The following is a 24295-nucleotide window of genomic DNA, read 5'->3' on the forward strand; positions in this document are numbered from 1 at the left end:
TATGCGCATGGAGCCCAAGTGTGTCTGTGTTCTGCCTTCAGCGCCCTGAGCAAGCTATTCCTGCACCCCCACCTTGACCCAAAGTCCCAGCCGCTGTCTGGGGAAAGCCAAGGTCCTCACTCATCCAACAAGCCAACCCTAGAGGGTGATCCCAGAGTCTAAACCCCACCCCCACCCCAGCGCTGAAATTCTAGGCCTCAAGCACACCCAGAACTCTGCCAGATGCCAGCAGGTGGTAGCCTGTGGCTATTGGAGGGAGGGGCGGGGGAGAGAGGCCAGACCCTTCCCCCCACGGGCTGCAGACCAGAGCCAAAGCGCCATGGTTGGTGGCCCTGCACACCTGGCAGGAAATGTCACTTTTTCCAGCCCTTTTCAGATCAAAGGAAGAGATGGGGGGGGCACAGTACCCGTCTGTTAGAATGGCTTAAAAATAGGTCTCTGTCCTTGGATACAGAGGAAAAGCTGCTGGCAGAAGCCAGGGTCACTGGCACACCTCTCTCCCCGCAGTAAATCTCCCCACCCACCCCCATCCCCACCCCCACAGGCATGGGGCTTGAACTCTGGGCCTGGGCGCTGTCTCTCAGCTCTTCAGCTCAAGGCGAGCGCTCTACCACTTGAGCCACAGCGCCAGTTCCGGTTTTCTGGTGTTTCCTTGGAGATCAGAGTCTCACCGACTTTTCTGCCTGAGCTGACTTTGAACCTCGATCTTCAGATCTCAGCCTCCTGAGTAGCTAGGATGACACGCCAGAACCACTGGCTGATCTTTGATCTTCCAGCAGCTTCCACCAGGACTCTAACCCACAGCCGGGAGAAATAATGGCTTATTTCCCCCCCCCCCAACCCTGACTTCCTGAAGGAAATCAAATCATAGAATGGAGATTAAACAAGTATGCCAATTTCACCACAGTTCCCTACAGCCAATTTTGCAGGAAACTTCCCCTTAGAGTAAGCAGGTATCTGCCTACACCCCACCCACCATGCACCCACAATCTGGGTAAGGAGACCGACAGAGAGAGATGGGGTGCCACCTTTAACCAGAAGGGGAGATACAAGTCATGGTGCAGACGCCTGGAATCCCAGCGACTCGGGAGGCTGAGATCTGAGGATCCTCATTTGGAGACAATCCAGGCAGGAGCATCTCTTGAGACTCTTCTCTCCAACGGACCACCAAAAAAAAGCCAGAAGTAGGAGTATGGTTCAAGTGGTAGAACATCATCCTTGAGCCAGAATAAATTAAAAAGCTAAGAGACAGCACTCAGGCTCTGAGTTCAAGTTCGAGTACACACACACACACACAAAATGGTAATTATGTGGTACTTTGGAGCTGAGGCTTTGATCTCTGGGCCTGTTTAATGTTTCCTGGAGGCCACGCTAGAGGCAGGGACCTTGGCCTATGGGCAGCAGAAGAAGCCATAACTTGTTCCAAGGTGACGCTGCAGACACACCAGCCTCCACCCACCGCCGCAGCCGCCTCTGCCCACAGCTTGGACATAGGAGTCCACTTATGGGGTTCTTGCCTTCTGGAATTCCTCTCTAGCAGGGTCCTGCCTCTTAACCCACCCCAGCCCCTGTGTGCCCGCTGTGGTGGACCTGAGGGGGTCCCCCCCGCCAGAGATTGGGCTGTTTCTGATGTGTAGAAATGACCAGAGAATCAGATGCTGGTGGCTCCCGCCTGTCATCCTAGCTACTCAGGAGGCTGAGATCTGAGGATCATGATTCAAAGCCAGCCCAGGCAAGTAAGTCCATGACACTCTTGTCTCCAATAAACTACTCTGAAAAAGCCAGAAATGGCACTGTAGCTCAAGTGGTAGAGTGCTCACCTTCAGCTGAAGAGCTGAGGGACAGCGCCCAGGCCCAGAGTTCAAGCCCCATGACTGACAAAAGAAAAGAAACCCAGCTCACCCTGGCTTAGAAGCCAGAATCTCCCTGAGCTGCAAAAACTAAACCTGGCTGGCTGCACTTAATTTTTGCTCAGTGATCGGATGTTTGTTAAGTGACTAAATGATTGAGGTCCCCGGAGGTCTTTTTCCACTGTGGAAACCTGGCTTGTTCTTTATTTACTTTCTTTAGTACCAATCCTGGAGGCTTGAAAGCAAGGCCTGGGGCACTGTCCCTAAGCGTTTGTGCTCAAGGCTGGCACTCTACTACTGGAGCCACAACTCCACTCGGCTTTTTGGTGCTTCTTTGAGGATAAAGTCTCACAGCTTTCCCACCCCGGGGTTGGCTTTGAACCCAGATCCTCAGATCTCAGCCTCCTGAGAAGCTAGGATGCCAGGCGTGAGCTGCCAGCGCCCGGCGGGGCTGTGATCTTTGAGATGCTTTGTGTCTTGTGGGTCAGTGTCTTCTGGGGTTATTATTATTATTATGTTTTCTGAACTTCACGAGTTGTGCAAGGGGTTACAATCTACCCTCCAAGGGCCCAGTGCTTCCTGATGAAGTTAAAGCGCATCTCTGGGCCCCTCCACCCATACATTGCCTTCCTCAGAGATGGAAAAGCCCTCTTAAAGGTTCCTGGGAGGAGAGGGCGTGGCTTGCCTGTAGGGGTGTGGCTTGTGTGCCGGGGGCGTGGCTCTGTCTGAGGTGTGGTTTGTTTTCTGGAGGCAGAGCTTGCCTGTCGGGGCGTTGTTTGCTGGGGCGTGGCTTGTCTTCTGGGGGTGTGGCTTTTCTGTGGGGGCGTGGCTTGTCCATCGGAGTGGTTGGTCTTCTGGGGGTGTGGCTTGTCTGAGTGGTTTGTCTCCCGGGGGCGTGGCTTGTCTGAGTGGTTTGTCTTCCGGGGGCATGGCTTGTCTTCTGGGGCGTGGCTTGTCTCCCAGGGGTGTGGCTTGTCTCGGAGTGGTTTGTCTTCCGGGGGCGTGGCTTGTCAGATGTTGCTTGTCTCCCGGGGGCGTGGCTTGTCTGAGTGGTTTGTCTTCCGGGGGTGTGGCTTGTCTGAGTGGTTTGTCTTCCGGGGGTGTGGCTTGTCGGGTGTTGCCTGTCCCCCCCGGGGGCGTGGCTTGTCTGAGTGGTTTGTCTCCCGGGGGCGTGGCTTGTCTCTGAGTGGCTTGTCTCCCGGGGGCGTGGCTTGTCTCTGAGTGGTTTGTCTTCCGGGGGCGTGGCTTGCATGCCCAGACGGAACTCCTGCGCGCCTCTGGGTTTACTCAGCCTGTCCCCTCCATCCCTGCCGTGCCCAGGGCCCCCAGTGCCTGTCACAGGAAGGGTGACCCCCACACACAGTGGCCCCCATTCCCTGCAGGGAAGGGGACATACACACCCCGTCCTGGGGTGGAACTTGCGATGACAGTGGGCTCAGGCGCTCTAGCAGCCCGGATGTGGGCAGTGAACCCCCCCCCCCCCGCCACACCTCCCCAGAACTGCACCCCGGGATGGGCAGGGGTGAGGAGGGGGGGGCTCGCAACCAGGAGGCGCCCCTCCTGGGTGGCCGGGATTACAGGCGTGAGCTCCACGCCCTCCCCCTCCGTGACACCCGCATGTCCAGTTACCTGTGATCAAGTCACTTTATTCCGTTGGTGTCACTGTTTTTCGTGAATTTTTGATTGTTGGGCTAAAGGTGATGTGCAGCAGGGTTTCCATGACATAGGCCAGGGAACCAGCGCGTTTCTTTTTGGACAGTGTCACCCCTCTCCTCGCTCTCTCCCAGCTACGTCCACTGCTGGGACCTTTCCATAGACATGAGCCCCCGGGGGGGGGGGGAAAGGTTCTGGAAAAGTCATCTGGTGCCCAAGACCTGTGTTTCTGGCTGGGGGAGGGGAGGGGAGTCCCAGAGGCCTGGCCTGGCTGTGTTTTGGACCCTCAGCGAATAACAGCACCAGATTGTTAGTGACCAACTACACCGTGTGATGCTGTTTAAGCGTTTCGTCCACGTGATCATCTGGCACCGCCCTCTGTACTGGCCAGGGAACCAAACCTACCACCGCCAACCAGCAAGAGCCACAAAACAGGGTCCCCTGGCTCACCTGAGAGACACCCCCCCGCCAAGAGAAAGCATGACCCAGGGCTGAGAAGGTGGCTTGCCTCGCGTTCATGAAGCCCTGGGTTCGAATCTTCAGTGCCACTTACATAGAAAAAGGCAGAAGTGGCACTGTGGCCTAAGTGGTAGAGTGCTAGCCTTAAGCAAAAGGGGCTCAGGGACAGAAGAAGCTCAGGGACAGAGTCCAGGCCCTGAGTTCAAACCCCAGGACTGGCCAAAAAAGGAAGGGAGGGAGGGAGGGAAGGAGGGAGGGAGAGAGGGAAAAGGAAAACAAGCATGACCCCGAGAACAGCAGCCACACACCCCTCCACCAACACCCTCCTCCCCAAGAATCCAGGGGTCCTTGTTGCCCTAGAAGGAAGCTCCTAGATGTGGAGAGCTCCGATGGAGATGCAGAAGTCGTGGGAACCTCAGGACAGCGTTGATAAGCTCACTAGTGCTGGCTATGGAGAGAGGAACAGCTCCAGTGTGCACGCATGGCATTCACACACACGTACACCAAGTGAAGCCTCAGTTTGCATAACCTGAGACATGGGTACACAGAGTCGTCTGCGACAAGGAGATGGAGGGGGTGGGAAATCTCCCCTTGGCTGGAGCATGGAAGCTTCCACAGGTTATCCTTGATAAACTGGTTTCTGATTAAGATGGCATTTTCAGTAAGAAGAAGAATTGTGAGGCAGGTGCTGGTGGCTCACCCTTGTAATTCTAGCTGCTCGGGAGGCTGAGATAGGAGGATTGCGGTTTGAAGCCAGGCTCAGCAAACGAATCTGAGATGTGTGTGTGCGTGCGTGTGTGTGTGTGTGTGTGTGTGCATGCGTGTGCGTGTGCACCGGCCCTGAGGCTTCAAATCCAGGCCTCAGGACACGGTTCCTTAGCTTTTTCACTCAAGGCTGGCGCTCTCCCACTTGAGCCACACCTCCACTTTGCTCTCAAGTTTGCTGGTTCATTGGAGATACGAATCTCACGGACTTTCCTGTCCGGGCTGTCTTCGAACTGGGGTCCCCAGATCTCAGCCTCTTGAGTAGCTGGGATGACAGACCTGAGCCACCCAGTGTCTGGCTTGACTCTGATGTCCAATTAATTAGCAAAAATTTAAAAGGCCTGGAGTGGAGCCGTGGCCCAAGTGGTAGAGCACCAGCCGAAGAGCACAAAGTGACCGTAAGAGAAAAGCTGATGTGTGGATGCTGGATTGTTTCTTGGGGTGGGGGGGACCCTCCCCTGACCCCTCGCTGTCGTCTCTCCACAGACTCCAGCCCCCCGACGCGCCTCCTGACCCCGCGTCCGTGCTGCGGCCCGGGCTTCGAGCAGCAGCCGCAGCGGCACCCGGTGCTGGGCGAAGCCCCGCGCTTCCACGCGCAGGCCAAGGGCAAGAACGTGCGCCTGGACGGCCACTCGCGGCGAGCCACGCGGCGCAACAGCTTCTGCAACGGGGGTGACGTTCACGCAGCGGCCGATCCGGCTGTACGAGCAGGTGCGGCTGCGCCTGGTGGCCGTGCGGCCCGGCTGGAGCGGCGCGCTGCGCTTCGGCTTCACGGCGCACGACCCCTCGCTCATGAGCGCGCAGGACATCCCCAAGTACGCCTGCCCGGACCTGGTCACCCGGCCCGGCTACTGGGCCAAGGCGCTGCCCGAGAGCCTGGCGCTGCGCGACACGGTGCTGGCCTACTGGGCCGACCGGCACGGCCGCGTCTTCTACCGCGTCAACGACGGCGAGCCGGTGCTCTTCCACTGCGGCGTGGCCGTGGGCGGCCCGCTCTGGGCGCTCATCGACGTCTACGGCATCACCGACGAGGTGCAGCTGCTCGGTAGGCCGCGGCCCTGCGCCCCGGGGCGGGGCTCCGGGGGCGATCGGGGCCCTGTGCGCGTCCGGATCGGGTCCCATCCACCCCGGGGCGGGGCTCCGGGGGCGATCGGGGGCCTGTGCGCGTCCGGATCGGGTCCCATCCGCCCCGGGAAGGGGCTCCGGGGGCGATCGGGGGCCTGTGCGCGTCCGGATCGGGTCCCATTTGCCCCGGGGAGGGGCAGATCAGGCCCTGTGCACTGGGTTGGGAGGAAGGGGGGGGGGGTGCAGATTGAGTCCTGTGCGCCCTGGGGAAGGGCAGATCGGCCCCTGTGCACCCTGGAGACAGGCACCTAGGGGGATGGAGTCGTGTGCATCCTGGGGAGGGGCAGATCAGGCACTGTGTGCCCCAGGGAGGGGCAGATCGGGTCCCGCGAGTCCTGGGGAGGGGCAGGTCGGGTCCTGCGAGCCCTGGGGAGGGGCAGATCGGGCCCTGTGCACCGGTTTGTGGGGAGGGGTGCAGATTGAGTCCTGTGCGCCCCTGGGAGGGGCAGATCGGGCCCTGTGCGCCCCAGGAGGAGACAGATCCGGTAGCATGGGTCCCCAGGAGGGGGCAGATCCGGTCCCCTGCGCCCCAGGGAGGGGAAGATCGGGTCTTGCGCGCGCGCCGCGCCACCGCCGCCGTGGGGAGGGGCACACTGGGCCGATCGGGAAGGGACAGATGGGGTCCCTATGCGCCCTGGAGATGGGGGAATGGGGCCAACCTCCGATCTCAACCTCCTGCATAACTAAGATCGTACAGGCACGACGGGCATGCAGCACGGGCCGTTCTCATCTTGGGCCATAGGCTGTTTTTACCTGTCACTGAACTTCGTGCAAGGAGAATCCTGCCATGGGTGTGCGCACCTGTGCATGGCGCACCTCCGCTTAACCGTGGTGAGATTCATCCACGTGCTTGCCGCGTCTTTTTCGGTAGTTTGTTCCTTTTTCGTTGCTGAGTAAAATTCCATCATGGACCCCATGGTTTGTGTTTGTGAATGTTTGGACCATTTCTGATTTCTTGGCCCTGGATCTTGAGGGGAAAGCCTGGCTTGGGCTCCTTGCCCTTCGGCCCTACCACTGGGCCTGAGAGAAGATTCCCAGAGCCAAGCTCTCTTTGCCCCCATGTCCCCCAAAGAAAAATTTCCTCATGGCTCAGCGCCATTGAGGGCTTGGGAGACACCAAGACCTTTCTCTAGAGACCTGGCTTTTCACTTCCAATTGCTGTGTGGTTTTAGCCAGGTGACAGAACCTCTCGGTGCCTTCGATTTTTTTTTTTTCATCTATGAGTTCACGCTAGCTCCCATCACAGGGTTTGTGGCAGGATTAAAAGAGGCTATGTATAAAATGGGGTGCCACACAGGGCCGAGCATATTGAAAAATAGCTAAGAAGTCGTTTCAAGGGGGCAGCACAGGTGTGTGGATCCTAGGCTCATGCAGGTCAGACTGTGCAGATTGGATGCTCCAAGATGGAGGGTTTCTTGGACATTGTGTGTGTGTGTGTGTGTGTGTGCACATGCACACACATGCATGCACACGCTCACACCCTGTGCCGGTCCTGGTCTTTAGGGCCAGGCCACTGTCTCTTTACTTTTTCACTCAAGACTTAGTAGCGCTCTTATTCGAGTCACAGCTCTACTTCCAGCTTTTTGCTGGTTCATTGGAGATACCTGGCTCATGATCTTTTTTGGCGGGGAGGGGGGTACCAGTCCTGGGGCTTGAACTCAGGGCCTAGACGCTGTCCCTGAGCTTCTTTTGCTCAAGGCTAGCACTCTACCACTTGAGCCACGGTTCCCCTTTTGGCTTCTTTTCGCTAATTTGCTGGCCCAGCACCGGTGGCTCACGCCTGTCATCCTAGCTACTCAGGAAGTTGAGATCACAGTTAAAAGCCAGCCCAGGCAGCAAAGTCTATGAGACTCTCCAATAAACTACTCAGAAGAAGTCAGCAGTGGGGCTGTGGCTCAAGTGGTAGAGCGCTCGCCTTGAGCTGAAGAGCTGAGGGACAGCGCCCAGGCCCTGAGTTCAAGCCCGGGGACCAGAAAAGAAAAAAAGAAGAAAAAAAAAAGTCTCATGAACTTTCCTTCCCTGGCTGTGATCCTCAGATCTCAGCTTCCTGAGTAGCTAGGATGACAGCTGTGAAAACCCAACTCACGGACTTTTCTTCCTAGAGTGGCTTCAAACCTGGAGTCACCCTTCCCACACACATACACATTTTACAGTCAGAATAATAAACTTATTTTCAGAAAGCTATGAGAAGTTCCTGACATGTAACTGGGATTTGATCATGTTTCCTTCACAGGGAAAAGCAAGTTGACTTTGGTTACATCAGAGTAGAAGGATGAGGGGCGATTTTTCTTTCTGCTGCTCCTCCCAAGATAAGGATTTGGAAACAAATGGGATGGGGAGGTTATAATAAAATAAGAGGAGGAGAGGGGGTGTGGCTCAGGAGTACAGCACCTGCTGAATAGACAGCAGGCTTGGGGTTCCATTGCTGGGAAGAAGAGAAGGGGAAAAGGAAGAAGGATAGAAGGAGAAAAGAAAGAGAAGGAAGGGAGGGAGGGAGGGAGGAGGAAAGGAAGCAAAGAAGGAAGGGAGGGAAGGAAGGAAAGAAAAAAGGAGTGAGGGAAGGAAGGGGAAGAGGAAGACAAAAGAAAGGAGAGGGAAGGAGGGAAGAAAAATGAAGAGGGGAAGGAAGGGAAAGAGGGGGGGAGGAAAAAGGAAAGAAAGGAAGGAGAAGGGAAAGGGGACAGGAAGTTGAGGGGAGGGAGGGAGGAAAGGAAGGAAGGAGAAAAGAAAGGGGGAAGGAAGGAAAAAGGAAAGGAGGGAGAGAGGGAGGGAGGGAGGGAGGGAATAAGGAAGGAAGGGAGGGAAGAAGGGAGGAAGGGAGGAAGGAAGGAAGGAAGGAAGGAAATTCCTGGACGCAGTCAGAGGCTAGAGGCTTTGCTTCCTTCCTCTTCTCAGTGGATCCCGCGCAGCTCGCAGAGGTCTGTGGTCGCAAGTGACAGAAACTCCGAGGTGCCTTGTTTGGAGAGTGTTAAGGGGGCATCGTGTGTGGTGCACTGAATTTCGGGGAGCAACTGCTGAGCAGCTGTCCAACGCCCCCCCCACACACACACACACACACTGCTGCTTGGCTGCTGACTTCATGGGCTGGCTCCTGGGCCATACTGTGCCCTGGGAGTGAGGGACAGGTCACCATCTGCTCCAGCCTCAAGTCCTGCCAGCATGACCCACCCAGAAACATGGCTGCTTCCCCCCAAGGCTCAGGACCAGTAGCCTTCCAGCCAACCTAAGCCCGAACCTGGAACGGAAAACTCGATGTGGGTATCCACGGGGGAGTGGGTGCCAGGCAGGCAGAAAACACAGCCCTCCAAGGACCTGGCACGATGCTGTTTATCCAACTGGGAAACCACCTTGGGCATGGGGTACGGGGGGGGGGGGGGGGCACCCTGGGTTTCAACTCAGGGCCTTGCACTTCTTAAACAGATGCTCCACCACTTGAGTCATGACTCCTAGTCTTATTTTTTTATGTGTTGGTGGTGGGGCTTGATCTCAGCCTGGTGCTGTCCCTCAGCTCTTCAGCTCAAGGTGAGCGCTCTACCACTTGAGCCACAGCGCCACTTCCGGTTTTCTGGTGGTTCATTGGAGATCAGAGTCTCATGGTCTTTTCTGCCCAGGCTGGCTTTGAACCGTGATCCTCAGATCTCAGCCTCCTGAGTAGCTAGCATGACATGTGTGAGCCACTGGCGCCTGGCTTTTTTTCTTATATTTCAAATAGCATTTTGAATTTTTTTGCTAGGGACCAGCCTCCATTGTGACACCCCCTGCCCCCCCACACACACACAAGCTATGCCGCCTACCTGGCTAGGACCACAGGCCTGTACCACAATACCCACCACTGAGATGTAGTCTCCCTAACTTTGGTGCTGGTACTGTGATCCCTGATCTTCACTTACTGGAGTAAACAACCTCACCGGGCCTCAGATAACGTTTTTTTTTGGGGGGGAGGGGGGGTGATGTTTGCACCATCAGGACAGTATCGTCAGGTGCCGGCTGGCCATGAGGGGGAACAGCCTGGCCCCCATAACAGTGGCTCTAGAACTGGTAACAAAGCTGAAGCTTTGGCTCTGCGCACACAGCTTGGCCCCGGTGCCCCACAGCAGACAGCAGGCAAGGCCAGAGATGGGAGCAGGGGCTTGCGGGCTCAGTCTGATGACCAGTAGCTTAGGGGTGCCTCCGTGGGAGGACCTTTGTGCACCCATCAATCTGGGGTGAGCCCTCCTCTCCCTAGCCACCAGCCTGTCCTACCAAGAGCTCCTGAAGACCTACTCTGTGCTTGATGCCAAGCGGCCCCATTTGTTCTGCCCGAATTGATTCCCTTTTATGCTCAATGCTAAGCTGAGCCACCCTCTACTTCCTGCTTCTTATTTTTTGCTAGTTAATTGGACATAAAGAGTCTTACGGACTTTCTTGGTCCAGGCTGGCTTTGAACCGGGATCCTCCCATCTCAGCCACCTGTGTAGGTAGGCTGACAGGCCGTGAGCCAGGAGCGCTGCGCCGGGATGCTGGCTCTGAGGGGAGCTTGTTGGTTTCCTGCAGGAAGTTTCGTGGGTTTCCGTCTCCCACTGGAAAGGATGCTCTGGGGGGGGGGGGGGGCAGCACTCTGGGCATTCTGGGAACTGAGCCTTGGTGTCAAGATCGGTGCCATGCGCTGGGCAATGTGCATGGAGTATGGAATCTCCGTTAGAGGCCTGGGGAGCCAGCTACCCCTGTAACTCCATGTGCAGCTGCAGCATCACGAAGGGAAATGATGTATGCAAAGTCACATGGCTCAGAAGGGCGAAGCTGGGCCGTCCACGCAGGCCACGAGCTTTGCCACGCACTGAGCCCAGGCCCAGGCTGGCAGGACCCGATGGGAGCAGGCGGGAGGCGCTGAGGGACGTGGCCAGGGCCAGGGCGGGTGGAGGCCCCCCGGCACCGCCGGGCCAACGCCCCAGGGCTTGGTCTGGCAGGACAACTTTGGGTGGAGAGGCGCTGGGAAAGTTCACTACACCAAGAGGCTCCCACAAACACAGCTCGAAAACTTCAGAAAAGTGAGATTTTTTTTTTCTGATCTCAGAACCAGTATACATCTAACAGAAGAAAAGAAAAACAAACAAACAAACAAAAAAAAAAAAACGAGAACATCAGAAATCTAGAAGTTTCTCCTCAACAACCAGCTACTTTCAATTTTTTTTTTCTTTTGTCAGTCGTGGGGCTTGAACTCTGGGCCTGGGCGCTGTCCCGGAGCTCTTCAGCTCAAGGTGAGCACTCTACCATTTTGAGCCACATCGAGTTTTCTGGTGGTTCATTGGAGATAAGAGGCTTACAGGATTTTCCTGCCCAGGCTGGCTTTGAACCGCAATCCTCAGATCTCAGCCTCCTGAGTAGTTAGGCTGACAGACATGGGCCACAGGTGCCCAGTTCAAATTATCTATTTCTTTCTAGTATTTTCCTATGCATCAGTTTCCCACAAACAAGAACCTCACTTATGAATTTTGTACTTGGTTCTAACCTGCCCTAGCCCTGTGCAAGTATGCCAGAGCTCAGGCCTTTTCTAGTTTTCCCTACATTGAGAAGTGGACATCTAAGGGACATACAGGGTTTGAATAAGCATGTTTTTTGTTGTTTTTGTTTTGACTTGAACTCAGGGCCTGTGCACTGTCCTTAGCTTTTTTGCTCAAGGCTAGCCCTCTACCACTTGAGCCACAGCTCCACTTTTGGCTTTTTGGTGGTTCATGGACTTTTCCACCCCAGGCTAGTTTTGAACCTCCATCCTCAGATCTCAGCCTCCTGAGTAAGTAGCATTGCAGGCATGAGCCACCAGTGCCCAGCTAAACCTATCCATTATTATGAGTTCAGTGTATATTTAGAAAACTAAAGAGGAAGAATTTTCCCATGACACAAACTACAGATTAGTAATATGTAACAAAGCGCTGGCTAGAGAGATCAGCATGAAAAATTGGAGAAACATGTTTTCTTGGGTATTTATCATGCTTAACAAGAATATGTTTTATCACTATAAACCCTTCCAAATATTTTGGATGACTGTTTCCCTGATAAGTTTGTTATGCAGTGTGGCCCTCTGGGTTTTCTAGAAACTTCTCCCATTAATGTATCCAGTACAGTGTGACTGCTGAAGGCTGATTGGCCTGCCTCTCCTGAACCCTGAACACAGGGTGAGGTGCAAATGCTGACCCCCCCCCCCCAGACTCAGTCTAGTTGGGGAGACAGAAAAGAAATAACCCACTAAAGTGTGGAGATCTGCACTATCAAACTAACAAGTATTTTGCTGTGTGTGTGTGTGTGTGTGTGTCGGCCCTGGGGCGTGAACTCACAACCCTGGCTGCAGTCACTGAGCTTTTGGGCTCAAGGCTAGAGCTCTACCACTTTCAGCCATGGTGCCCACTTCTGGTTTTCTAGTGGTTAACTGGAAATAAAGACTCTCAGACTTTCCTGCCAGCCCTGGCTTCAAATTGAGATCTTCGTATCTCAGCCTCCTGAGCAGACAGGATGACGGGTGAGCCACTTGCACCGGGCCTGACCAAAAAACAAAATGAGACAAAAACACCACAATCATATCAAGAACATTTTACACCATCCAGTGGCCTGTCATCCTAGCCACTCAGGGGACTGAATATCCAGGTTCAAATCCCAGCCTGGATTTGAGTCTGTGAAATTTGTATCCCCAATTAACCAACAAAAGTTGGAGGTGGAGGTGTGGCCCAAGTGTAGAGCACCAGCCTTAGGCCTTCCAATGCTAAGCAAAAGCGCGAGGCCCTGAGTTCCAGCCCCAGGTCCAGCACTGCACAAGACGTGCAGGAAGGGTGGGGGGGGGGGGCAGGAGGTGAAGGGGGGGGGAGTGTCAGCACCGGAGGTGCAGTGCAGGAGGGGGACCGAGAGGCGGGGGTCACTGCACCAGAAGGGCAGGGGAAGGGGAGGGGGGAGACTGAGAAGTGGGGTCATTGTACTAGAAGTGCAGGGGTGGCGGGGAACCCAGAGGTGGGGGGGATCACTGCGCCGGAAGTGCATGGGAACCCAGAGGTGGGGGGAATCACTGCACCGGAAGTGCAGGGAGGTGGGAACCACTGGTCACTGCGCCAGAAGTGCATGGGAACCCAGAGGTGGGAGGTCACTGCGCCAGAAGTGCAGGGAGGTGGGAACCAGTGCACCCCACCGCAGGGTGAGGTCACTGCGCCAGAGGGGGGGGGTCACCACACCGGAAGTGCATGGGAACCCAGAGGTGGGGGGGTCACCACACCGGAAATGTGGGGAGGTGGGAACCACTGCAGGGTGGGGGGGATCACTGTGCCGGAAGTGGGGAGTCATCACTACACCGGAAGTGTGGGGAGGTGGGAACCACGGCGGGGGGGGGGGGTCAGTACCGGAAGTGCATGGGAACCCAGAGGTGGGGGGTCACTACACCGGAAGTGTGGGGAGGTGGGAACCACTGCAGGGTGGGAGGGTCACTGCCCCGGAAGTGGCGGGATGGAGGGGCGCTGAGAGGAGGGAGGGGGTGCCGGTCCCGGAAGTGCGGGGAGGCGGGGTCCCTGCCGGGGTGCGGGAGGGCGCGCGAAGCCCCGATCCTCCCCCCACCCCCCGATCCTCACCTGTCACCCCGTCCCCCCCCCCCCCCCCGTCCCGCAGAGAGCGCCTTCGCCGACACGCTGCCGCCCGCGCGCCTGGGCCAGGCCCGCTTCAGCGCCTGCCCGCCGCCCGGCAGCCACGACGCCGCCAACTTCGACAACAACGAGCTGGAGAACAGCCAGGTGGTGGCCAAGCTGGGGCAGCTGGCGCTGGGCCGCGCCGCGGGCCCGCCGGCCCCCGCCATCCCGTGCGGGCCCCGCGAGCGCCCGCGGCCCGCGTCCTCGCCCGCGCTGCTCGACGCCGACCTGCGCTTCCACGCCACGCGCGGGCCCGACGTGAGCCTGTCGGCCGACCGCAAGCTGGCGTGCGCGCCGCGGCCCGACGGCGGCCGCACGCTCGTGTTCTGCGAGCGCCCGCTGCGGCCCGGCGAGAGCCTCTGCGTGGAAGTGGGGCGCGCGGGGCTGGCGGCGCCCGGCGCCGTGGCCTTCGGCATCACCTCGTGCGACCCCGGCGCGCTGCGGCCCGCCGAGCTGCCCGCCGACCCCGACGCGCTGCTCGACCGCAAGGAGTACTGGGTGGTGGCGCGCGCCGGGCCCGTGCCCTGCGGCGGCGACGCGCTCAGCTTCACGCTGCGCCCCGGCGGCGACGTGCTGCTCGGCGTCAACGGGCGCCCGCGCGGCCGCCTGCTGTGCGTGGACACCTCGCAGGCGCTCTGGGCCTTCTTCGCCGTGCGCGGCGGCGCCGCGGGCCAGCTGCGCCTCCTCGGTGAGTCCTGCCCCGCTGCGCCTGCGCGGGACCCCCCCCCCCCCCCCACGCCTCGCCTCTCCTCACGCCCCGCCCCACGCCAGGTCTCATCGCACTCTAGGCCCCGCCCCTTTTCTACTCCATGCCCCGCCCCGTGCCAGGCCTCCGCTAGGCCACGCCCCTCTCCCCAGCATGCCCCGCCCCACACCGGCCCTTATCTGACTCTAGGCCACGCCCCTTTTCCTCTCCATGCCCCGCCCCATGCCAGGCCTCCTCTCTAGGCCACGCCCCTTTCCTCCCTATGCCACCCAAGCATCATCTCACATTAGGCCACGCCCCTCTCCCCACCATGCCCCGCCCCATACCAGATCTCTTACTCTAGGCCACGCCCCTTTTCCTCTCCATGCCCCACCCCGTACCAGGCCTCCTCTTACTCTAGGCCACGCCCCTTTTCCCCCCTTGCCACCCAGGCCTCATCTCACACTAGGCCACGCCCCTCTCCCGACCATGCCCCGCCCCTCCTCGTGCCCCACCCCATGCTAGAGTTCATCGCACTATAGGCCCCCACACCCCTGCAGAAGTCACACCCGGTGTAACCCGGCCCTGCCACAGACCCCGCCCCCCTGCACCCCGAAGAAGACCCTGCCCCTCCCTCTCCACCCCAGGCCCCGCCCACATCATGCCTTCCTATAGATTCAACCCTGGTCCTGCCCCTCCGCGTTCCCTACACACCCCATCATTGGCCCTCCACAGGCCCCGCCCCTGCCTGGCCCTGCCCCGCCGAAGACTCCACCCCTCCTCATCCTGGTACCGCCCCCATCCAGCCCCCACCTCCGCCCCTCTGCACACTTCTCCATTCCAGACCCTGCCTCTATTCAAGTCTCTCCCCCAGGCCTGAGGGTCTCAGCCTCCAGCACCTGTCACTCACGCAACCCCGGGTGCCCCAAGATACTGGCGCTTCATATGCCACACTTAGTAAACCACCAATCTAGAAAGGCTGTCTGTAAATGGGAGGGGGTGGCGGAGAACGCCACGATTACTCCCCTTGTTACAGTTTGCTGTATTCAGATGCAATGCATAATATCAAGCGTAGGAAGTAAATTCAATGGCAGATGCAAAAAAGAATCGAAATATCATCGTGGAGCCTTGAGCCATCCCATTTTGATAGGACTCTCCCTTGGCTCTTAATACCAAGAATAGGGCCCCCACCTTTCTATGGAAGGAATTCATAGACGCCGGGTAGGGCCGCCGTGCCAACCTTCTCCTCCAGCTGTGGGGCATGAGTCATCCCAGAGAGCACAGATCTCCTGTCAGGGTCCCCAAGACAAGGCCCAGCTATTAGCAAAAATGGCCAACACTTCATGCATTGCCTCCTCTCCTTGTATGCTCCCAAGGAGATTGATGTCATTCTTCCTATCCACAGACAGTTAAAAATCTGATTGTGTGACAATCCAGAATCGCATCCATAGCTGGTTAGCCATGGGGATGTGACACAAATCCCAGACCCTCCTGAGCCTCAGTTTCTCCTGGGCGTGCTAACCATAGTTAAAGCAGCCACTGGGCATCTGACACAGGCTGAGGAGGAACAGGGTGTCAGGGGTGGTTATCTGCTGGGTTCTTCTTATATATTGGTTTGGGGTGTCTGGAGAACGATCAGGCACAGCCACAATTTCAGCTTTGCAGAAACTAAGTCTATAACCTTTCCTCACCCAACCCCACCCCTGCGCTCCCTGAGTAAGAGAAAGAGATTCAAATGGTCAGGAAGAAAAAGAAGGAAAATCCTTGCTTTTGAAGACCAGAAAGCTGTTCATTTGATCCTGAATCTCAGAGCCACCCTGCACCCCATTCTCTGACCACCATCCTTCCTCGGTAACCTAAAAGAGATGCAGCTGTCTTCATGCTAAGCAAGAAGCTGTTAGGGCCTGAACTCATCACAAGAGCTTGAGAAAGAAAACTCCTTCAATATGGACTATACTAGCAGTCCAGGATCAGGGAGTTATGCCCAAAAAAGAAGGAAGGAGGAGGAGGAGGAGGAGGAGATACCCAGTGTCCTAAGCAACTAGAACTTCAGAAGTCTGGAAGTGTATTGAAGGGATTCAGGAACAGCTGGATCTAGGTGTTGATAGCATGAGACGCCTAGCTCTCAGTCTCCACACTCAAGTTAGCCCTGTGTTGGCTGCACGCTCAGGTAGGCCGGCAGGCCACCCACTGGGGTGGCTCCCGCCTCCCAGGGGAATGGGTCCCGATTGTGCTACTGGACATTATAGAATTGACCTCAATGGGCTTCCTTAGATTCAGGCTCCTCCTTGGACCACTATAGTGGTGTTAAGGCGTGGAAGTTCTCACTGGGGTGGAGACCAGATGCAGAAACAATGACTTGTACGGGCTCCTTGGTCCTCCACAGAACCCTGGGAGGTGACTCATGTCCTCTCACTGGACAGATGGGGAAACTGAGGTGCAAAATGGCACCCAAGCCAGTTTCTTGCTGCCCCTGACGGAGGCTCCTTGTGTCCCAGGTACGCTACAGTCCAGTCCTGCAACCACGACTCCATCCGGATCCCTCAGCGGCTCCCAGGACGATAGCGATTCCGACATGGCCTTCAGTGTCAATCAGTCCTCCTCTGAGTCAGAGTCATCCCTGGGTAAGGAAAAGGGGACCCCAGCAAGGGCTCGGGGACCTGGGGTAGGCCTGACGCATGCCAGCATCGATGCCTGGCCTCCTCTCTACCCAGGGAGCGGTGGAAACACAAAAGACATGGCATACCAAAGGAAGAAAGATACAAAAATGTGTGTGTGTGTGTGTGTGTGTGCGTGTGTGTGTGTGTGTGTGTGCGTGCGTGCGCGCACCAGTCCTGAGGCTGGAACTCTGGGCCTGGGTATTATCCTTGAACTGTTATGCTTAAGATCAGAATCTCACAGCCTTTCTTGCCATTGGCTTCAAACCTCAATCCTCAGATCTCAGCCTCCTGAGTAGCTAGGATGATAGGCATGAGCCACCAGCACCAGGCACAAAACCTGTTTCAAAAAGTTAAGCCAATGGGATTGGGAAGGTGGCTCAGTGGTAGAGCGCTTGCCTTGCATGCCTGAGGCCCTGGGTTCGATTTCCCAGCACCACATAAGCAAAAAGAAAAAAAGCTGGAAGTGGTGCTGTGGCTCAAGTGGTAGAGCGCTAGCCTTGAGCTGAAATGCTGAGGGACAGCGCCCAGGCCCAGAGTTCAGGCCCCACAACCAGACCCCCCCAAAAAAAAAGTTAAGCCAAGCAGGGAGCTGGTGGCTCATGCTTGTCATCCTAACTACTCAAGAGAATGAGATCTGAGGATCTAGATTCAAAACCAGCCTTGGAAATGTGAGACTTATGTCCAATGAGCCACCAAAAGAGATACCAGAAATGGAGCTGTGGCTCGAGTGGTAGAGCATCAGCCTTGAGTGAGAAAGCTAAAGGACAGCATCCAGGTCCCTGAGTTCAAGTCCCAGAATCCACATTAAAAAAAGAAAAAAAGTTAAACTACAGTTGGCATCTCCTCAGATCCCTCACCCCAAAACACCAGTTTCTCTAGAAGTGACACCTTCTCAGAGTCGCGCAGAAAATCTGGTGGGGCTGGGAATGTAGCTTAGTGGTAGAGTGCTGGCCTAGCATGCACAAAGCCCTGGGTTCCATTCCTCAGTACCACATACACAGAAAAAGCCAGAAGTGGCCCTGTGGCATAAATGGTAGAGTGCTAGCCTTGAGCAAGAGTTCAGGGTCAGCGCCCAGGCCCTGAGTTCAAGCCCCAGGACTGGCAGGAAATAAAAAAAGAAGAAGAAGAAGAAGAAAGAGAATGCACCTGGTAGCTCCACCATTCATGCATTAAGGGGTGTGGTGTCTTCCCTTTTGGCAGTGACAGCCCCCAGCTCCCCACTGAGTCCCCTGGTGTCCCCAGCCTTCTCCCTACCCGAGCCCGCGGCCAGCAAGAACGGCGAGTGCACCGTGTGCTTCGACGGCGAGGTGGACACGGTCATCTACACGTGTGGACACATGTGCTTGTGCCACAGCTGCGGCCTGCGGCTCAAGAGGCAGGCGCGGGCCTGCTGCCCCATCTGCCGGCGGCCCATCAAAGACGTCATCAAGATCTACAGGCCCTAGCCCGGCCACCAGCAAGCTCACCGCTGGGAAGAGGACACCCCTGGTCGCCAAGGAGCGCAGAGGGCACAAGCCAGCTCTCCTGGGCCGGACACAGCAGTGGCAGGTGCAGAGGCGAGGCCCCGGGGAGCTCAGGCCAGGCAAGGATTGCTTGTGGCTCCTAAGTGCTTTGCGCACGCACACACACACACACACACACACACACACACACCCCAAAAGGCCCACTTTGGGGAGACAGCGTCCTCTCATCTGTGCAAATGCTTCTTTCTGAAGTGGAGTGGGAGCAGAAGGAGGAAGGGGCAGAGATGCGGGGCTCCAGCTGTTCCCTCGCTGGAATGCACAAGCCAGACTCCAGATGTTGACACCACTAGAAAACAGCAGCAGCAGCAACCTGCTCACTTTCTGGGATGTGGTTTTCCGAGATAACGCTAGGTTTTGGGGAGGGGGGGGTTGAATGTACAAGGCCTGAACCTACCCAGAACTCCCTTGGATGGTGTAGGGGGGACACAAGGGGGGCAGATTGGGGGTGGGGGGGGCAGGCAGATTGTCTCTAAAGAGAAGGCAAAAAATAACTCATTGTTTACAGCTCCGAATGGGCGGAGAACAACTGGCTATTTTCAGTTCTTACTCAGACTTGGAGGCTTGTGTTGATGGCTGGTTCACCCCCCAGGACGGGCCACGGGGGCCCTCCTCCTCCCGGCCCCGCCCCCAGCCCCGCCCCCTCGGTGCTGCAGGCCTGCCCGAAGGGCTCTCTTGCTCTCCAGCTAAAAAGGCCAGAGCCCTCCTCTTTTCCTGGGGGAGGGAAGCAGGTGGCTGACCAAGACTTGGGCTGGACAGAGGCCACTTGCAGAGCCCCGATAAAAAGCTGCGTTCATCTGTGGGGGCTCCCCAAAGAACAGGAGGACTGAGGGTGTTCCCAGGAGAACCCCCCCCATCATGATCCATCAAATCATTTGATTCCAGTATTCCAGACCCTACCCCATGCTGATGGCGCGCGCGCGCGTGTGTGTGTGTGTGTGTGTGTGTGTGTGTGTGTCCTGGGGCTTGAACTCAGGGCCTGGGCACTGTTCCTGAGCTTTCTTTGTTCTTTTTTTTTGCTCACTCTACCACTTGAACCACAGATCCACTTTCAGCTTTTTGGGGGTGGTTCACAGCAGGTAAGAGGCTCACAGACTTTCCTGCCCAGGCTGGCTTTGAACCACCATCCTCAGACCTCAGGCTCCTGAGTAGCTAGGATGACAGGCCTGAGCTGATTGGTTGCTAAGTGTGTGAAGGCTCTGGGGCTCCTCCCCTCCCCTGCGCCTATTGGCTGGCTTGTCCCAGGACCCTGGCCTGGCCACCCACTGCCTCGTTCCTCATTGGCTGGAGCCCCTTAAAGAGCTCCACCTCTTCCTACCCCCTGCTGTTCCTGGCTCTGTCCCTGGGCTATTTTTCCTCAACTCCAAGGCTCTCCCACTTTGAGCCACAGCTGCTACTTCGGGTTTTCTAGTGGTTAAATTGGAGATGAGTCTGCCAGCCTTTCCTGCCCCCAGGCTGGCTTCAAACTGGGGTCCTCAGATCTCAGCCTCCTGAGTAGCTAGGATGATGGCAGGCACGAGCCACCAGCTCCCCACTCCCTGCTGATCCATTTAAGGGAGTTCCTTGGCCTCTCTGTTTTTCCATTCCATTGGATCAGAGCAGAAATAAGAACACTTGTTTTTGTGTTCGTTTTTTTTTGTTTTTTTTGTTTTTGCTCACAGTCAATTCACCCATCTTTGCTCGGAGATGAGAAAAAGAAGGGGGGGAGGGGGGAGGAAAATTCTCAGGGGGTTATGGATTCAAGTAATAAATCATTTTGCAGGGTGCAACCCCTTCCAAGGTCAAGCCCCACTAGGCCCCTCACCCTGGGATGGTCTCCAGCCAAATGATTCTCTTGCTGTAAGTGTCACCGTGTTCTGACCTGGTGTTCACCCCACCTAGAACCTTCCATCGCTCGATTTTCCCTGGTGAATTCAGGAAAGATGATCTCCTTTTAACTTTGTAGCTGAATTTTATTTTTTTGGTGCCAGTACTGGGACTTGAACTCAGGACTCCCCTTGGCTTTTCTCTCGGATGGCTGGCGCTCTACCACCTTGAGCCATGCCCCCCAACTCCTGGCTTTTTGGTTTTTGGCTGGTTGATTGGAGAGAAGAGTCTCACGGACTTGCCTGCTTGGGGCTGGCTTCCAACCGTGATCCTCAGCCCTCAGCTTCCTGAATCGTTAGGATTACAGGCGTCAGCACCAGTGCCCGGCTGGTAGCTGAATCTTCTAAGAAGCTACCGGCCTCTCAATGTTTGCCAAGGCAAAGGGCCGTGGCTCCTCCCCAAGGCTTTGGCCTCAGGCTGACCATTCCATTGCTGTCACTGACTGAGGGCCCTTGGGGAGAGTGGACCAGACATAGTCCTGGGGACAAGCCGAAAAGAGCAGAAGCCTGGGGTGGGAAAAGTCCTCCATCTCCTGCTGCAGCCCTGGGTAAGGTTCAAGCAACAGCTTGGTTCTGGGGAAGCAGGCAGGACAGACAAAGGAACCAGTGTCTTATTTGCACCTAACTAAGTGCCTTACCATCCGAGCATGCGTCAAACCCCGAGGCAGGTCTTACAAGGCCTCAGGACCCCATCTAAAACCCTCCGCCTCTAAGACTCTGTCCTGTGGTGCCTAGAAAACACTGCCAATAGTAACCCTAGGTTGCCACACCAGGGTGTGCCAGCAGGACGGTTTCTAGACACTGGGGGCCTGTACCTGTGTGGAAGGTTCTCTACGCCCCCTGGAGGGACCAAATGACCTTTCCAAGCTGGGTTAAGTGGTAGCTGCAGCCCCATGTTTTCTGTTAGATGGGGTGCCCTCCCGAGGGGCTGGGGACCTCATCCTACCTTCCTGAGCTCTGTGGCCACCACCTCAAGGGCAGAATCGGGGAGACCAGAAGATACCCCGTTTGTTGTCTTGTTCCTGTCCACTCAGAGCACCCTGGAAAACAGCAGGCTTGAAGGCCCAGGGAGCTCCTTTGTGTTGTGCTGGTACTGGGACTTGAACTCAGGGCCTCGGACACTGTCTTTGCTCAAAACTCAGCTCTGTAGCCATACCTCCGCTTCGGGCTTGTGGTTGGCCAATTGGAAATAAGAGTCCCACGGACGTCGCTGTCCAGGCTGACCTCAGGCCATGATCCTTCCTTCTCAGCCTCCTGAGTAGCTGGGATTACAGGTGTGCACTAGCAGCACCTCGCAGCTCATTCTAGAGTGAGACTCTTGGGATTGAGCTCCACGGCCCACATACTGGTAAGGATCGATCGGGCGGTCCCTCACCAGTATGGGTCTGTGCTCTGGGTTCAAAACCAGGACCTCCATCAAAGCCCACAAAGGCCTCACGTTGGAGGAGACAGCGGGGCTAGAAACCCTGCTTGCTCGACCTCGGGTCAGGTCCTAGGCTAGCTCATGGTAGGTGCTCAGTAAAAGATGGTAGAAGATACCAGAAGCCAGATCATCCATGTGTTAAGGATCTGAAATAACCACACCATAAAAAATACGAAGAGCCATTCTACAAGCCACCAGCTGTGGGGTCCTGGGAGGCTGACCAAAGAAGATGTGCCCCCCACTCCCAGCTCAGGACACACGTGGTAACTAGAGAGGGTAACGGAGCTTAAGCATGGGATCTACTGGGCTTTCTTTTGTTGTTGTTGGGGGTGGTGGTAGTGGGACTTGAACTCAGGGCCTGGGCACTATCCCTGAGTTCTTTTTCATGCAAGGCAGGTGCTCTACCACTTTAAACCACAGCACCACTCCTGGTTTGCTGGTGGTTCACTGGAGAGAAGAGTCTCACGGACTTTTTCCTGCCCCTGGCCGGCTTTGAACCCCGATCCTCAGATCTCAGCCCCCTGAGTAGCTAGGGTGACAGGCGTGAGCCACCAGCACCCGGCTTCTCCTGGGCTTTCCTGGCCAGCCTGTTAGCTTGGATCTCTGGAGGTCCAAACCGATTCTTTCCTGGCCTAGAATCTTCCAAGTGCTTTGAACTCACTCTACATTAGCAACTCAACCAACTTGTGGGTTCTGAACGTGGGCAAAATGGCTCCGCCCACCCCTGCCCACTCCCTGGGGGGGGCCGGGGTAACCCATGGCCACCTGCTCCCCAGGGAGTCCCTGGCCAGCCTGCTCCAGGGGAAAATGGGGCGGAGCTAAGACTCAGCAAATGAGAGGCAAAAAAAGGGATTGAGAGGGGCTGGGCCTGTGGCTCAGAGGTAGAGCGCTCGCCTAGCACGCTTGAGGCCCTGGGTTCGATTCCCCAGCACCACAGACACAGAAAAAGCCAGAAGTGGCGCTGTGGTTCAAGTGGTAGAGCGCTAGCCTTGAGCAAAAGAAGCTCAGGGACAGCACCCAGGGCCCTGAGTTCAAACCCCAGGACTGTAAGGAAAAAACAAAAACAACAAAGATGGAGAGGTGATGATACCCCCACCACTGCCCCCCTCCTTCGCCCCCCTCCGGAGTAAACCGGCTCAGGAACACGCAGACTCCTGCCCTCCTTAGCCCCCCACCCCCCCAAGTTCCTACCGAGATGACCCCTACAACCATCTGCCTGTGCCTTAATGAAAGCATCTTGGCTTTCTATCCTCTTCACACAAAAGCAAATGTTCCAAGCGGACCACGGGGGAGGGGAGCCAGCTGACATGGAAGGTTCTAGAAAAACCTGAGGTGAAATCACTGACTCTTGCAAAAAAGAGAAAAAAAGCCTTGCAGTTGGGGAGGTGGTGGAGGGTCGGTTCCCCACTCTGACTCCCGGGTGACTCCCGGGGACCTGCGTACCGACCTTTATAAACCCTGCTGTGACCTCTGACCTCACCAAACCAGTCTAATCTTTGGGGACACCTGTAATAAGGTTCAATAAAAACAAGTTTTACACCTGGGGGGGGAAACGGGTTGGGGAGGGCTGGCCCTGGCCTGGGTGTGTTGTGCTTTTGTGTGTTGTGTGTTCTGATTTTTTTGTTGTTCTGTTTTTAATCTGTTTTCTATGAACATCATTTTCTTGTTTGGAAAACAAATACAACTTGGACATGTTTAAAAAAAAAAATCTGTTCTGATCTCAGTTTTTGCTGGGGCTGCTTCTTCATTTCATTTAAGTGAGCTATTATTTCGCTTGTACTGGGGCTTCGAACCCAGGGCCTGCACACTTACTCTTCCGCTCAGGGCTGGTGCTCAGCTGCTTGAGTCACGCCTCCACTTCCAGCTTTTCGGTGGTGGTTCATTGGAAATAAGAGCCTTGTGGATTTTTTTTTTTTCCCCTGCCTGGGCCTGTCTTTGAAATGTGATCCTCAGATCTCCACCTCCTGAAGAGCTAGGATGACAGGCGTGAGCTACTAGCTCATGGCTCAGAACCTAATTTTTAAAATCCTCCTGGCATCATCCAATTTGGGGGAAAGAAGTGTGGGAACCAAATGATGGCCTTAAATAAGTGTCTACAGAGCTTTGAAAATGGCTGTCTCTCTAAATATACATACATACATACATACATAGATGAAAATGCTAACTCATATGAGGAGGAAATGGAGGTGGGAATGGGATCCTAGGACCTGAACTCAGAACCTGGATGCTGTCCCTGCTTTTCTGCTCAAGGCGACCACTCTACCACTTGAACCACAGCCACAATCCCAGCTTTTCTGGTTGTTAATTGGAGATAAGAGTCTCATGAAGCTGGGCGCTGGTGGCTCACGCCTGTCATCCTAGCTACTCAGGAGGCTGAGATCTGAGGATCGCGGTTCAAAGCCAGCCCAGGCAGGAAAGTCCATGAGACTCTCATCTCCAATAAACCACCAGAAAACCGGAAGTGGGGCTGTGGTTCAAATGGTAGAGCGCTCACCTTGAGCTGAAGAGTGGAGGGACAGCGCCCAGACCCAGAGTTCAAGCCCCACGACCAACAACAACAAAAAAAGTGACCAACCATAGGTGGTAAAGAACAGCCAGGAAACCAGCAGAGATCATGGGTGTGGTATGAGCAGTGGCTTGTGGGTAATGTTCT

The 24295-nt window shown here is 56.1% G+C and overlaps 1 protein-coding gene across 1 annotated transcript in view; it reads left to right on the top strand.

Annotated features, from left to right (window-relative positions):
• The window catches only part of Neurl1b (neuralized E3 ubiquitin protein ligase 1B), a 31549-nt gene extending 12809 nt beyond the window's left edge, over positions 1-18740 (top strand). The window contains 5 exon segments of the mRNA XM_042670078.1: positions 5214-5395; positions 5397-5772; positions 13473-14177; positions 16673-16798; positions 18035-18740. Coding sequence (XP_042526012.1) covers positions 5214-5395; positions 5397-5772; positions 13473-14177; positions 16673-16798; positions 18035-18279 — 1634 coding nt within the window. The 3' untranslated portion in view covers positions 18280-18740.
• Positions 18741-24295: the final 5555 nt, after the last annotated feature.

Source organism: Dipodomys spectabilis, unplaced genomic scaffold (assembly GCF_019054845.1).
Source record: "Dipodomys spectabilis isolate Male_0828 unplaced genomic scaffold, ASM1905484v1 ptg000517l, whole genome shotgun sequence".
Classification (NCBI taxonomy): Eukaryota; Metazoa; Chordata; class Mammalia; order Rodentia; family Heteromyidae; genus Dipodomys; species Dipodomys spectabilis.